Source organism: Acipenser ruthenus, chromosome 12, assembly GCF_902713425.1.
Source record: "Acipenser ruthenus chromosome 12, fAciRut3.2 maternal haplotype, whole genome shotgun sequence".
Classification (NCBI taxonomy): Eukaryota; Metazoa; Chordata; class Actinopteri; order Acipenseriformes; family Acipenseridae; genus Acipenser; species Acipenser ruthenus.
In genome coordinates, this window is record NC_081200.1 from 28,794,159 (window position 1) to 28,808,706 (window position 14,548).

The 14,548-nt window shown below is 36.8% G+C and overlaps 1 protein-coding gene and 1 long non-coding RNA gene across 16 annotated transcripts in view; one reads left to right on the forward strand and one right to left on the reverse strand.

Moving 5' to 3' along the window:
• Positions 1-14,548, forward strand: part of LOC117417094 (complement factor H-like) — a 125,588-nt gene that overhangs the window by 15,608 nt on the left and 95,432 nt on the right. For 12 of the 14 annotated variants that reach the window (XM_059034749.1, XM_059034752.1, XM_059034754.1 and 9 more), the window contains 4 exons: positions 2,327-2,512; positions 3,136-3,321; positions 3,961-4,146; positions 4,786-4,971. In XM_059034749.1, coding sequence (XP_058890732.1) covers positions 2,327-2,512; positions 3,136-3,321; positions 3,961-4,146; positions 4,786-4,971 — 744 coding nt within the window. The remainder of the gene's footprint in view (positions 1-2,326; positions 2,513-3,135; positions 3,322-3,960; positions 4,147-4,785; positions 4,972-14,548) is intronic. The other 2 variants (XM_059034756.1, XM_059034761.1) reach the window with 2 other exon arrangements.
• On the reverse strand, positions 10,584-12,787 carry LOC131740086 (uncharacterized). 2 transcript variants are annotated; one of them, XR_009330744.1, is made up of 4 exons: positions 12,561-12,787; positions 11,755-12,007; positions 11,022-11,125; positions 10,584-10,874 (listed from the first exon to the last, which is right to left on the reverse strand). It is a non-coding gene; the product is annotated as an uncharacterized LOC131740086 (long non-coding RNA). The 2 variants fall into 2 exon arrangements; XR_009330743.1 differs by lacking the exon at positions 11,755-12,007.

The following is a 14,548-nucleotide window of genomic DNA, read 5'->3' on the forward strand; positions in this document are numbered from 1 at the left end:
CTTGCAGAGGGCAGCAGGTTTTCCTCAAGGACTTCTGTCTACTTAACTCCATTCATTTTCCCTTCCATCCTGACAAGTGCCCTAGTCCCTGCCGATGAGAAATATCCCCATAACATGATGCTGCCACCACCATGCTTCACAGTAGGGATGGTGTTCTTTGGGTGATGCGCTGTGTTGGGTTTGTGCCAAACATAACGCTTTGAATTTAGGCCAAAAAGTTCCATTTTAGTTTCGTCAGACCACAAAACTTTTTCCCACATGGCTACAGAATCTCCTGAGTGTTTTTTTTTTGCATACTTCAAACGGGATTCAAAGTGGGCTTTTTTGTGTAAAATACAGGCCAGATTTGTGGAGTGTTTGGGATATTGTTGTCAAATGCACACTTTGACCAGTCTTGGCCATAAAAGTCTGTAGCTCTTGCAAAGTTGCCATTGACCTCTTGGTAGCCTCTCTGATCAGTCTCCTTCTTGCTCGGTCATCCAGTTTGGAGAGACGGCCTGATCTAGGCAGGGTCTTGGTGGTGCCATACACCTTCCACTTTTTAATAACCATCTTAACCATGTTCCAAGGGATATTCAAGGCCTTTGATATTTTTTTTTTATACCCATCCCCTGACCTGTGCCTTTCAACAACTTTGTCCCGGAGTTCTTTTGAAAGCTCCTTGGTGCTCATGGTTGAGTCTTTGCTTTGAAATGCACTACCCAGAAAAGGGAAACTACAGGAACTGCTGAATTTATCCTGAAATCATGTGAATCACTACAATTTAACACCGGTGAAGGCCACTTAACTTGGTGTGTGATTTTGAAGGCGATTGGTTACACCTGAGCTAATTTAGGATTGCTATTACAAAAGGGGGTGGACACTTATCCAACCAAGCTATTTCAGTTTTTATTTTTAAATTGATTTTCTACAAATTTCTAGAATATTTTCTTCACTTGGAAGTTGTGGGGTAGGATGTGTAGATCAATGAAAAAAAACTATTTTAATGCATTTTAATTCCAGGCTATAAGGCAAAAAGTTGAACATTTTGAAAGGGGGTGTATACTTTCTATAGGCATTATATATATGTATAATTCACAAAATGATTAATAAAGGAAATACCTAGGTGTTTTTACCAAGCCGATGCCATTTAACTTTTTAAAGTTGAATTATACAGTATGGTCAATCAATAAATTATGTGAAATGATGAAATTAGGAGTTAATTCAAATATGTTTTTTTTATTATTAAATAAATGTATTATTGTCAGGTAGAATAAACAATAAACAGATTTTTAAGTTAAAAACAGCTTAAAAAGTTTGAGCTCATTTGCATACCTCTGACAATTGGTTAGATACAATCTCTCGGTAACAATCTGTGACAGTAAATCACATCTAAAACCATTACTGGTCGGTAAAAGAACAACCAGGGTGTCGTTTTATAAATCGCTTGTTAAATGCCGGCCAGTCATTTTTATTTTAATGTCTGGAAATTACCGCCATCTTTTATGCATATGGGCTTTCAGGTTTAGGGCTAACATGTGGGCCACCACCTGCAGTGGATCATGCTGAAATTACAGAAGGGAAAATGAGAGAATATGAAGACAATAATTGGATTAGATACCGATGCCACCAGGGTTATGGATTTCAAGGATTAAATTAATATAGCACATGTAGGCATGGAAAGTGGTCAGATGCACCAAAATGTATCAGTAGGTGTGGTTTTGTTTTATCAGTGTGAACTGATTTCAGAAAAGTGTAATATGATTTTTTTTAAAGATATGCCCAGATAATGTTTTGAACAATGAAGCATTTAGCATCATCAGTGTGAGAGTAAAGGTTAGAGAGAGACTAATTTAGGCTGTGTTCACACTGGTTCCATTTAGAGGGTTTGGTCTGCACTCAGTACTGTTCGGTACGTTTCATGTGAAGTGTGAACAACAAAGTCCTCTTGGGGAAACAAACCTAAAGAGGTGGTCTCTGAGTCTCGTTCACTTGCTAAAACTCAATGTGAACAACTGCTGGACTTGGTCCTTTTGCACATAGGAAACAAACTATACAAGGTAACCTGACTCAAAAGTAAACATTTCGCACATAGTTTAGTTCATATTCTGAGGAAACAAGTAGAGCAAAAATAAAATGCCTTTGAGAACTACATTAGTGTTACCAGACATCCCGGGAAAACTGGTATGGGTGTCTCAGTCTTCAGCCTTCATTTTTTGTCCCGGTCAGAAAGAGTAAAATTGTTAAATCGTCGCGGTTTTGCTATTGTATCACTTTTTTTTTACATTTAAACAATAAATGGATTCTTATCAAGTCAAAAACAGCTTAAGAGGTTTTATCTTTTCAGGTTTAAGGCCAACATGTGGTCCACCACCTGCAGTGGATCATGCTGAAATTACACATGGGGAAAGGAGAGAATATGAAGACAATGATTGGATTAGATACCGATGCCACCAGGGTTATGGATTTGAAGGATCAATTTACTATAGCACATGTCGGCATGGAAAGTGGTCAGATGCACCAAAATGTATCAGTAGGTTTGGTTTTGTTTTATCAGTGTGAACTGATTTCAGAAAAGTGTAATTAGATTTTTTTTATTAGATTTTAATGAAGTATTTAGCATCATCAGTGTGAGACTAACGGTTAGAGAGAGAGAATCTAATTTAGGCTGTGTTCACACTGGGTCCATTTAGAGGGTTTGGTCCACACTCAGTACTGTTCGGTATGTTTCATGTGAAGTGTTAACAACAAAGTCCTCTTGGGGAAACAAATCTAAAGAGGTGGTCTCTGAGTCTGGTTCGCTTGCTAAACCTCAATGTGAACAACTGCTGGACTCGGTCCTTTTGCACATAGGAAACAAACTATGCCAGATAACCTGACTCAAAAGTAAACATTTTGCACATAGTTTAGTTCATATTCTGAGGAAACAAGCAGAGCAAAAATAAAATGCCTTTGAGAACTACATTAGGGTTACCAGACATCCTGGGAAAACTGTTATTTGTTGTGTCAGTCTTCAGCCTTCATTTTTTTCCCGGTCAGAAAGAGTAAAATTGTTAAATCGTCGCGGTTTTGCTATTGTATCACTTTGTTTTACATTTAAACAATAAATTGATTCTTATCAAGTCAAAAACAGCTTAAGAGGTTTTATCTTTTCAGGTTTAAGGCCAACATGTGGTCCACCACCTGCAGTGGATCATGCTGAAATTACACATGGGGAAAGGAGAGAATATGAAGACAATAATTGGATTAGATACCAATGCCACCAGGGTTATGGATTTGAAGGATCAATTTACTATAGCATATGTCGGCATGGAAAGTGGTCAGATGCACCAAAATGTATCAGTAAGTTTGGTTTTGTTTTATCAGTGTGAACTGATTTCAGAAAAGTGTAATTAGATTTTTTTTTAAAGATATGCCCAGATAATGTTTTGAACAATGAAGCATTTAGCATCATCAGTGTGAGTAAAGGTTAGAGAGAGAGACTAATTTAGGCTGTGTTCACACTGGGTCCATTTAGAGGGTTTGGTCCACACTCAGTACTGTTCGGTACGTTTCATGTGAAGTGTGAACAACAAAGTCCTCTTGTGGAAACAAACCTAAAGAGGTGGTCTCTGAGTCTGATTCGCTTGCTAAAACTCAATGTGAACAACTGCTGGACTCGGTCCTTTTGCACATAGGAAACAAACTATACAAGGTAACCTGACTCAAAAGTAAACATTTCGCACGTAGTTTAGTTCATATTCTGAGGAAACAAGCAGAGTAAAAATAAAATGCCTTTGAGAACTACATTAGGGTTACCAGACAGCCCGGGAAAACTGGTATTTGTTGTGTCAGTCTTCAGCCTTCATTTTTTGTCCCGGTCAGAAAGAGTAAAATTGTTAAATCGTCGCGGTTTTGCTATTGTATCACTTTGTTTTACATTTAAACAATAAATTGATTCTTATCAAGTCAAAAACAGCTTAAGAGGTTTTATCTTTTCAGGTTTAAGGCCAACATGTGGTCCACCACCTGCAGTGGATCATGCTGAAATTACACATGGGGAAAGGAGAGAATATGAAGACAATAATTGGATTAGATACCAATGCCACCAGGGTTATGGATTTGAAGGATCAATTTACTATAGCATATGTCGGCATGGAAAGTGGTCAGATGCACCAAAATGTATCAGTAGGTTTGGTTTTGTTTTATCAGTGTGAACTGATTTCAGAAAAGTGTAATTAGATTTTTTTTTAAAGATATGCCCAGATAATGTTTTGAACAATGAAGCATTTAGCATCATCAGTGTGAGTAAAGGTTAGAGAGAGAGACTAATTTAGGCTGTGTTCACACTGGGTCCATTTAGAGGGTTTGGTCCACACTCAGTACTGTTCGGTACGTTTCATGTGAAGTGTGAACAACAAAGTCCTCTTGTGGAAACAAACCTAAAGAGGTGGTCTCTGAGTCTGATTCACTTGCTAAAACTCAATGTGAACAACTGCTGGACTCGGTCCTTTTGCACATAGGAAACAAACTATACAAGGTAACCTGACTCAAAAGTAAACATTTCGCACATAGTTTAGTTCATATTCTGAGGAAACAAGCAGAGTAAAAATAAAATGCCTTTGAGAACTACATTAGGGTTACCAGACATCCCGGGAAAACTGGTATTTGTTGTGTCAGTCTTCAGCCTTCATTTTTTGTCCCGGTCAGAAAGAGTAAAATTGTTAAATCGTCGCGGTTTTGATATTGTATCACTTTGTTTTACATTTAAACAATAAATTGATTCTTATCAAGTCAAAAACAGCTTAAGAGGTTTTATCTTTTCAGGTTTAAGGCCAACATGTGGGCCACCACCTGCAGTGAATAATGCTGTCATTCTACGAGGGGAAAGGAGAGAATACAGAGACTCTGAAGTAATTGAATACCGATGCAACCTGGGTTATGAATTTGAAGGATCAAATGACTATAACACATGTCGGCATGGAACGTGGTCAGATGCACCAAAATGTATCAGTAGGTTTGGTTTTGTTTTATCAGTGTGAACTGATTTCAGAAAAGTGTAATTTGATGTTTTTTAAAGATATGCCCCGGATAATCTCTTGAACAATTTAAAGTGTTTAACATCATCAGTGTGTGACTAAAGGTTAGAGAGAGTGACTAATTTAAAGTCTCACCTTAAACATTTATGCAAGGTTCCCTTCTGATAATTGTATTGTTAACTAAATACATTGAGTCTAGAGTGTTTTTGCTTTGTATTAAAATATTTGAATCAAACTTTGCTGAGCTTAATCTTTTTAAAAATAAGTTTCAATGATGTGATGGAAAACATACAGTAAATAAGAACTGGAAGTTAACTAACATGAGGTAAGAGAATAATATCATTTTAAAAACCCTTTCCATTCTACTGTTCAGGCTCAGGCGCAGGCTCAGGTTCAGAGTGTGGGCCACCACCTGTAGTGGATAATGCTGTCATTGAACAAAGGCTAAAGACATCCGGAGTCTATCAAAATGGCGATACGATGAAATACCAATGCCAAAGTTTCTATGTACTTAAAGGATCAAACCAAGCCAGGTGTAACAGAGGAACGTGGGAGAGCCTACCTATTTGTTTAGGTAAGTCTGAATATCATTTAATGTATTTGTATCTTAAAATCAACAAGTACAATGAACCTGAGTTTTTAAGTACTGTATGTTAATCAGGGCTTTGATCATGCTTCATAAATTGAATACAACTGGGACCTTGAAATTTAGGACAGAAAATAGGCTCTGGCGAACCATGATGGGGCAGTTGGTATCCAGAAGTTGAGTATCATACAGAAGGTTTTACATGGTTTAAAAGCACAACTCTGTATCATCGCAGCAATGATGCCAGTAGCTTAATGTACCAGTAAATGTATTGTATGGTATGTGTGTGTGTGTGTGTGTGTGTGTGTGTGTGTCGAATAGTGTATATGTAGATAATGTTATTAATTCTTGAACGGTTTGCTTTACTTTAGAGCCATGTACTGTTACCGACAGTGACATGGAGCAAAGGAACATTATGTCAAGATGGAGTACATCAACAAACTTTATAAAACATAATGATATAATTGAGTTTACATGTACATATTGGACTAGACTTCGCCGTGATAGTGGTCCATTAAGAATACGCTGCAATAATGGACGACTGGATCTGCCCATATGTAATTACGGTTTGTATGCAATCAATCAATCAATCAATCAATCAATAAATAAATAAATAAATAAATAAATAAATCACTTTTTGGGGATGTTAAATACATTTTAGTTTTGATAATTTACTTTTAAAACAATTTCTTGCAGCAACAAATGATGAGGCCTGTTTTGAAAGTAGCAAGTTGACTGCTAAAAAAGGCTGTGGATATAAAGACTTTTTATAGGAATTAATCCATAATTTAAAAAACGTCCTGGTGTAATAAACAACGAAGTCTAACTAATCAATCAAATATGCCTTCAGTCGTGAGGAAAGGCCTGTATGTATAACTCGTACATTATTACTTCATCTTATGTAGCTGTATCCATATATGACACACTAAGTCAATGCCCACTTTTCTCTTTCAATGTTCAGCAGCAATGAGTTGGCTAATGCGTGTTTGTTTTGCAGGTGCATGGTAGAAATAAGCTTTAAGAAGATGCTATTCACTTGGAAACAAACAAACAAGCTGAACAGAATATACACAATATTTGTAAGGCTAATTAAATATATGAATCATTGTTCATTAATCAATTATGCCTTATTTCTAAATGCATTTTTGATTTGTGTGGTTGACCTGGTGGATTACTGTGAACAGGTCTTACAATAACATGTTATGGAGCTTTTAGAAAGAACATGTACGTGTTAAATTATGAGAACTTTTTTTTTCTTTCGAAATATATGTAATAAAATAATATATAATATAGTACCCCAAAAATGTGTCAATTTGATCATCATGATTATCATGCAAAAAACACCAAATCTGGAGCAATGTTTATCTGGAATGGTGATGTGTGTACATTCCATACAAATATTGCTTCACAGTTTACTGATCAACTCACTGCTCGTGAACTGCTTAGTGACCCTTTCTTACAGGAATTGCTCTTATCTCTGTTGTCTGCCAGTAAAAATCTTCCGACCTCAGAAGACCTGTGTATTCATGAGAAATGTTTACTGATGTTGTGGTTAATAAGTCTTTATTCTGCAACATCTCTGGAAATCAGCATGAAGATGGGTGGGGAGATTCAACAGCTCCAAATAAATTACAATATGTCAGTGACAAGTTTCATTGAAAAGTGGCATGTATGGCCAGAAAGCTACAACTAATCTATTTCATGACAAGGTCAGGGTGCAACCTAAAACATACACACCCACACCTTATAATAAAATGAGTATTTCAATATAGAAACATGCAGTATGAGTAACATGCAGTAAATGTTGATTTGTTTTGTTTTGTTTTGTTTTAACAATGGGGTGGAAACATCACAGTTCTTGGTCAATAGCCATGCCAATGGTTAAATTCAGTTTTGAATCCAATCAAACAGTGCTGGATTGCATTGACTGCATTAAGAATAGCACAAGTGAAACTGTCTGTTGAGAAAGATCCTCCAGAGTTATAGAATCAGTGATCAATTCAAAGGAGGTCTTATCAAACTAATGAGCATGTGGTTATGATCAAGACTTTGCTATGTATTTACATTCATTCTTATTTGACTAATGGTGGGGATGTATGGTAATTGAAAGATAACTAAATTAAAACAGGTAACACTAGCACAGACAGCAAAAAGTCTTGACTGGGAATCTGAAACCCCGTATTGACTGATGATTGGAAATTGCAAATACAAACCTAGAGCTGCCAGAATCATGAGAAAGTAGACCACCATGACACCTATTTATTTATTAAAGCTTGGTTTTAAAATATGTCTTGTATATCCTTAAAACACCATCACGTGACAGATTACAGTTTTCACTATAGCCCCCAAGTTCTTAACAACAGTCTATGTTCATAGCAACTGTACATATTCTGATTGGAACCACTCTGACCTAGAGCTAGACTGACATGCTCAACTTTGACATCACAAAGAAACAATATGGCAGAGACGGTACTTTCCTCAGCTATACTGAAGCTCATCCTCAGAAATGTGAGGAAAGTGCACTGCCATATTTAATTTATATGTGTATATACACAAACACACACAGAGCGAGAGAGAGAGAGAGACTTGCACATCAATCAATATAAACTATGCAATTTACTTGGGTTTAAAAGGGAATATATCGTTTTGGTAACAGTTTATTTTTAGAAAACTGTTTCAGTAAACCGATTATGTATTCACTGTACTTGGTGATTGTATACATTAGACATTACCAATAACATACAAAGAAAATCATAATTAATACATTTACTTAGAACAAGTACTAATTCAAATTAAAACATAGTTCAAATGTGTACTAAATAACACTTTTGACCTGGATGGCCTTCCGTAGGTTCGTCCCCAGTCATTCCTTGTGCAACAAATGTTATTGCCCTGTGGATCACAAAGTCTGTGCTGGAAAACCTTGGAAACTACAATTATACAAATATTAACATTTTATAAAAACATGTTTTGTTTACCGGTATCTGCCATCATTTCCCAGATTCAAATAACCATTTAAACAAAAGGTAAATCTGGCACAGTAGAAAAACATTAACTAATACAGACTTATTTAATGTGTTACGGCCAGTATTTTTACAATTCAGTCAGGGAATCTCTGTGTGGACATATTCTATTTTTAACACTGTAGAGTGCTGGTGTTATTTAAAACAATCCTTAAAATATTCTGTTTTTATGTTAGCCTTTTGTGCTGTTGCTGAATGTGCATATAAGTTATGTATGCTACAGGACATATTTTAGGAAATATGGTTGCTAAATTGCATATGGGTCAAAATACCTTTATTGTTTAAATCAGTAAAAGATGAGGACCTCCATAACACAAACACCTAAAAGTGTGTGGTGGTATCTTAAGTGTATGTTTGTCTTTAAAAAAGTTAGAAACAATTCCAGGTTCCGTCGTATTCAGATCAACCGCTGGCCATTGTATAAAACCTTAATTCTGCCCTAGAAAGACCACTTGTGCTATTTTGTTTTTCAACTTTAAGAAGACAGTACTAAACAAATAACTGGAAAGAATGCTTACAAAAGGATAATAAAATATCAATTCAACAATATAATATGTCATTACATTTATTGATATAATATACACTGTAGTACCTCAAAAACTTGACAAGTTTCATGCAAAAAGCTAAGTTTATTCAGATTTGCCGACTTTAAATATTCTGGTATTTGTAAAACATATTCATGAGTATCAGCATTTCTGACAAATGCGAGATCACATAAACTGGCTTCTACAATATACAAGATCTACAGTCATAAAATCTGACCAATCTCTATTAGATGTGCTAGGAGTGTGCCCCTCCCCAGACCCCAACTATCTCTAATCTTTGGAAAAATGGCCATAGGTAGACTCTGAAACTAGGTGCAAAAGTATTAGACCTAAATAACTAAATTGATCATTTGTATTTGACAAATAGTAAGTGTAATTTGGCAATGACCAGACAAATGTTTTTTATTCCACCCAAATTACATGTATTGTAAATAACACTGACAAGATTTCCATTACACTAGAGTAGATGTTAAAACTTCATGCTGATTTGAACTTGGCTGTCACCAGGATAAGCACCAACTAAGACGGAGCTTTACAATAAACTAAAGTGATTCATCTGTGTCTCCATACATTTGCGTTTCCTTCCATATGATGACGTAGATATTCTTCTGCCTGATGTTGATGGCTGAAGTGTAATGCTGGCTCCAGAGATCAGCTTATTTGCCTCCCTAGCGCATCAGCACACACGACGGCTGCGATGCTGGCTTCGGGAATCAACCACAATGCAGTCTCCCCACCGCATCAGCATGACAAACGTCTGGATTGAGCTAAGTAGGGTACATCTCTGGGGTCTTCAAGTGGGCACCTTCCATCCTCGGTGTTTCGTCGACTAGCCCACGACACCTCAACAGTGATTCTGTCGTCCCAGCATCACCCCCCTCAACTCAGCCCAGCTTACTTACCCGTACATCAGTGTTTCTTTTTTTTCTATTGTGCTTGAGATCCCCAACCAGAATCTTTCCGTCTCAACCACAGCCAGTTGCTGCTCCAGATAAGTTCTTCACTGTGCAACGCAACTCTTGGCCACTGAATCCGACGTCTGAGAAACCGGGTTGTAGAGTGTGCCACAAATCCTTGACAACCCACCTCCACTGGGTAAACCCGGACTCTCCATCCTCGCTGTTCCGCTTTGAGTTTTGAAACAAATTATTGCCCGCTACACCTAATTTTTACCAATCAGAGAACATACATGATTTAGTTAAACTCATAAAACTGGTATGGCCCAAATCAACAACTTCTAAAACCAATGTTTCAACCAACTTCTGTTTGAATAGTAAGTGCAGTTTAGTTTATAGTAAATCATTTTAAAAATTCCACAAATTAAACACTAGTTTAAATCCAGCACCCTTGCCCTTGATGGAGGTCAACTTTGTATACAGCATTCCATTAAGTTGTGTGCACTGCATTGAAAATAAAATGACAGTTAGCAATGTATTTTGAAAAAGTATTTACTTTATTTTTCAAACCAAGTACAAATATTTAACAATTAAATGGGTTGTTAAAATTGTTCTACCTATGTTTTAGTTCAACAATTGCAACAATGCAGACCTGTACACCACTCAAAACTGCTGACTAGCAAGCTAATCTAAATCATTCATTTCAGTATAAAAAGACAGTGGACATTTTTAGAGAGTTAAGGGCAAATAGCAAGTGCATCAGCAACCATCTGAATGGCTCCACCACCTCTCTCATGCTCTCTTTTAAGACCCAATCTGGTGCAATTCTGAAAGACACACACAAAACTGGTAAACAGGCGGTAAAATTGCATTCCAAATTTATTATTTACCAACAATAGCTAAAACATTACGTAAACTTCAATCTTCAGTTTTACCCCAGAAAATGTTTTGTTAAAAAAAAAAAAATAATGTACCAGGTATGAAGAAATCCTCGGGGGGGGGGGGGGGGGGATGCCTCTGTGCGTTATACTTCCCTCCAGAAGGACCGTACAGGAATGCCATGTTCTCATTTGTACACCTTTACACATTTAAAAAAACACAGACTGAAGTTCATTCTAAAGTGGAGTACCATATTCCGAATAACTCATCTATGGATTTAAAATGCTTCTTTGCAAGCTTCTCGTATGTGGAATCTAATTGCAAAGAACATGCAATTATTTTTCAAGGAATATTGTGCAACAAAATCCAAACAAACAGACTTTTGTACTAGTCCTGTTTTTACAGGAGTTGCTTGGGCACAGAAGCTACCATTAAGGGACATATTCATCTGTCTTGTTAGTTTTGTATCTATCTTGCGTTTTTGGGCTGTGAGCTTATAAATGCTGCAAATGCGATCTGCTGCTTTTGGTAGCTTGAACCTCCTTTAAAAAATAGAAATTGAAAAAAATAACATGGCAAAAGAAAACAGCAGTAGTTAATTGGCACCTTGCAATTTTGTATATACTAAGCATGCCATTTAAAGTGGCAGACTAAATCCTTGAATTAAAAAACTGAATGAATTTGTTCACACAAAATGATTAAAGCTGGAACACAAATATTACATACTGCAAAAACACCTTAACTTAATGTGGCACCCAGCCTACAGGACTACTGATTTGACTATGCCACCCCTCAATTATACCAGGAGTATGGGGAGCTCCGACTTACCTGATCTTCAATATTGTGATCCCCGCTTAAGTCCCTTCCAATTAAATGAAAGAATAAAGCAACGGAAACCACACATATGGTTTAAACCTTACCCCACATAGGCAAGGTAATATTTAAAATACAGAAATTATAAAAATAAAATAAATGTTTGCTTTGTAGTACATGCATCTTCTTTGCTAACAGTTGTTATATGCTACAGCAGGTCCAGCCATTAGAAAGCAAGAGTAAGATGCCGCTGCACCTGGAGGGAAGACTGCTCAAGGAAAGAAAAGGCCAAAGAAAATACAAAATTAAAAAGTGCCTCAAAATAAAACAGAAAATACAAGTACCAACAAATCTTAATGGTGCTCAAAAACCAAATCGTGAATAACTATAACCACACAAACACCAGGGGGCAGCGTCATCTGAGGGAGGCTGAATACAGACTTCCTAAGCTTTAAAGTTTCTTTACAAACACAATATTGTTGCTTAAGATCGTTGAAGCTTTTGTTTTTACCGCAAAAGACTGTATTCATTTGTTTGCATACAATGTATTACACACTATTTGGGGGGGGAGAATATAAATCAAGTCGGGTGTTTTCCTTTTCTTAGTAGCAAACATAAGAAAACACACAAAATTCAAGGTTTAAACACGCAATTCGAAGCAAACAATATACACTAAAGCACAAGGACCAAGAAGCAAACGAAAGAAACATAATTCAGACAGTTTACTTAAAACAAAACTACTACGCTCATTTTATTATACATTAAAAACAAGTAAACCACCTAAAATCTTTTAAAACAAAAGAAAATAAAGCATACATTACCTCGGATGAACCGAAACGATCAGTCTCCTTTCCAGACTGTTCACCCTACTAAACACCAATAACACAAGAGAAAGGATAAAAGCATTTCAAAACAGGGGAGACCAGGACACAAATAAACAAATTGGGAGAGAAAGAGAGAGATAGATCTTTTTTAACGTTCACAATAGCAGCAGAGAAACCAAAAGTAAACCGAAGCAACCACAGCAGTCTTCATTCATTAAATGAAAGTGCTGTGTGTTATAGACATGTGCAAATTGTTAAGAACGCCGCGACAATAATTAGATCATTGATAACAATTAATAAAATGGTCTCACCTGCGACATTAGAGAATCAAACCCGCAAATATTTACCAAAGCAGCCATATTTAAATGCTAATTTAAACAATATTTGTACTTCATAACATTTACCAGATAATGCGCTCCTTCTGTAAATGTTCTGGATCCAATATCACCAAACAGACATGCAAAACGGAGTTTTCATTTTTAAAAACAAAAACAACATGTTTATAGATATTAATGTGTATTTAACCAAAAAATGCACGTGTAAATATTTAACTCAGTTAGAAAACAAATGGGTTACACAAAGAAAATAAAGGATCGTTTTGGAACATTAAAACAGATTATTTGTCTGATTAGCCTTTTAAAAACAAAACTCCTTTCATCATCAATCATCTAAAATGAACTGCTTTCTTTTTGTTGTTTTGCTATGCTTTGTTAAGTCTTCTTTTGGAAAAGGTAGTGAGTTTTATATATTTTTAACATTCTTTAGACCATTTCAAGCAAAAAGCAGGATCTCATCTCATGGTCCGGATGGAGCCACCCTGATGCCAGGTGACAGAGGACATTCGAACCCCCCAAAAGAGGACCCAGGGTAGAACGCCCAAAAATAAATAAATATAAAAAAAGTTTTTTTTTTTTTTTTGGGGGGGGGGTTACATTCTGGTCCAGAAGGCGTCGCCCTCAAAGAGGTGCGACCTCTGACGTCGGTCAGTGGCCAACCAAGGGCGGGTGATGGAACATCGACCCCCCGCAAAAGTGGATCCTGATAAAAATGCTTTATATAATGGACATCTGCATTTGAGCATTTTTAAGGTCTGAAACTGAAGTCCTGATGTACAACTCTAATGCAGACGATATCCATCTTCTAAGCTTTTTGATGAGGGCAGAGTATTGAGAAATTGATAAGTGAGCACTTGACAGTAGGTTCGACACCATTGACGAGTGACTGGTGCTTCGTTATACAAGATGAAGAGAGGTGCTGAAGAAAGAGATGGATGTCGTGCTGCTAAGTATTTAGGGATAGCAGAATATGGACATAAGACAGAGTTTGTTTAGTGGAACTGAATATTGTTACCCCTCTTGCTTGGAGTTTTTGAAGATTGTAGGTAAAAGGTAAAGCTTTTTCCTGTTTGGATACAATCTTGAAGGCATAATCCAGAATTGGAAATATGACTGATGGAGTTGCATCCAAAAACATGATAGCATGCACTCCATTAAAATGTCCTCATAGGGTGCAAAACAACCCTTCCTTAGAATCGATAATAATTTAAGAAGAATGTCTGATGTAATGGGCAGGCGTTTCAAGGTGTTTTTTTTTTTAATACCTCGGAAAATAAGTTTTATAGATGGCTGAGACTGGAGAGATGGCATTGGAGATCCGGATAGACAGATGTGGAATTGTATCCCGAAAGAAAAAGGCGAATGGTTCGCAGGCATAAGTGGCGTTCATAGCAGTAGGTTATAAAGGTAAGCATGTGATTGAGTTCAAATTCTGTCGGTGGAATTGAAGACATGGCAGAGAAAGACATATAGGCAGCCCAGCCTGATTAGCTTTGGCTGTGTGCTTTGGGTCGTTGTCATGCTGAAAGGTGAACTTCCGTCCCAGTTTCAGCTTTCTTGCAGAGGGCAGCAGGTTTTCCTCAAGGACTTCTGTCTACTTTGCTCCATTCATTTTCCCGTCTATCCTGACAAGTGCCCCAGTCCCTGCCG